Consider the following 562-nt stretch of genomic DNA (forward strand, 5'->3'; position numbering starts at 1 on the left):
AAGTAAGGAGACCAAAACTGCACACAGTACTCCAGGTGTGGCCTCACCAGCACCTTGTACAGCTGCAACATAACCTCTCTGCTTTTAATCTCAATCCCTTTAGCAATGAAGGACAAAATTCCATTTGCCTTCCTAATTACTTGTTGTACCTGCAGACCTACCTTCTGTGATTCATGCACCTTCACCTTTAGTAACGCTTTCAGCCTGAACAAATGCATCACAGAATCAGCACAGGGTGGGTAGAGGGGGTCCTTACCTTGGATACTCCTTTTGAAGAATGCTTTGCATCCCTCACAGGACCAGACGCCGTAGTGATAACCCGAAGCAAAATCATTACAAACAGCACAGAAGTGGGCATCCCGCCTCGAACAAACACTGTTCATGGAGGAATTGGGTGGCACCGGCTTTTTCCTCAAATTCTCCCTAGTGAACCAAAAGAAAGAATTTGCATTTATACACAATCCGAGAGCAGAAACTCAGCGCTGACCCTCCGACAGTGCGGCGCTCCCTCAGCACTGACCCTCCGACAGTGCGGCGCTCCCTCAGCGCTGACCCTCCGACA

The 562-nt window shown here is 49.3% G+C and overlaps 1 protein-coding gene across 1 annotated transcript in view; it reads right to left on the minus strand.

The window, feature by feature from the left end:
- esr2a (estrogen receptor 2a) overlaps window positions 1-562 on the minus strand; it is a gene marked incomplete at its 3' end in the record, with an annotated part of 178,668 nt that overhangs the window by 101,486 nt on the left and 76,620 nt on the right. Inside the window, 1 exon segment of the mRNA XM_048600223.1 lies at window positions 257-423. Within this exon segment, the coding sequence (XP_048456180.1) occupies window positions 257-423 (167 nt within the window).

The sequence above is a fragment of the Rhincodon typus genome, chromosome 8 (genome assembly GCF_021869965.1).
Source record: "Rhincodon typus isolate 14 chromosome 8, sRhiTyp1.1, whole genome shotgun sequence".
NCBI lineage: Eukaryota > Metazoa > Chordata > Chondrichthyes > Orectolobiformes > Rhincodontidae > Rhincodon > Rhincodon typus.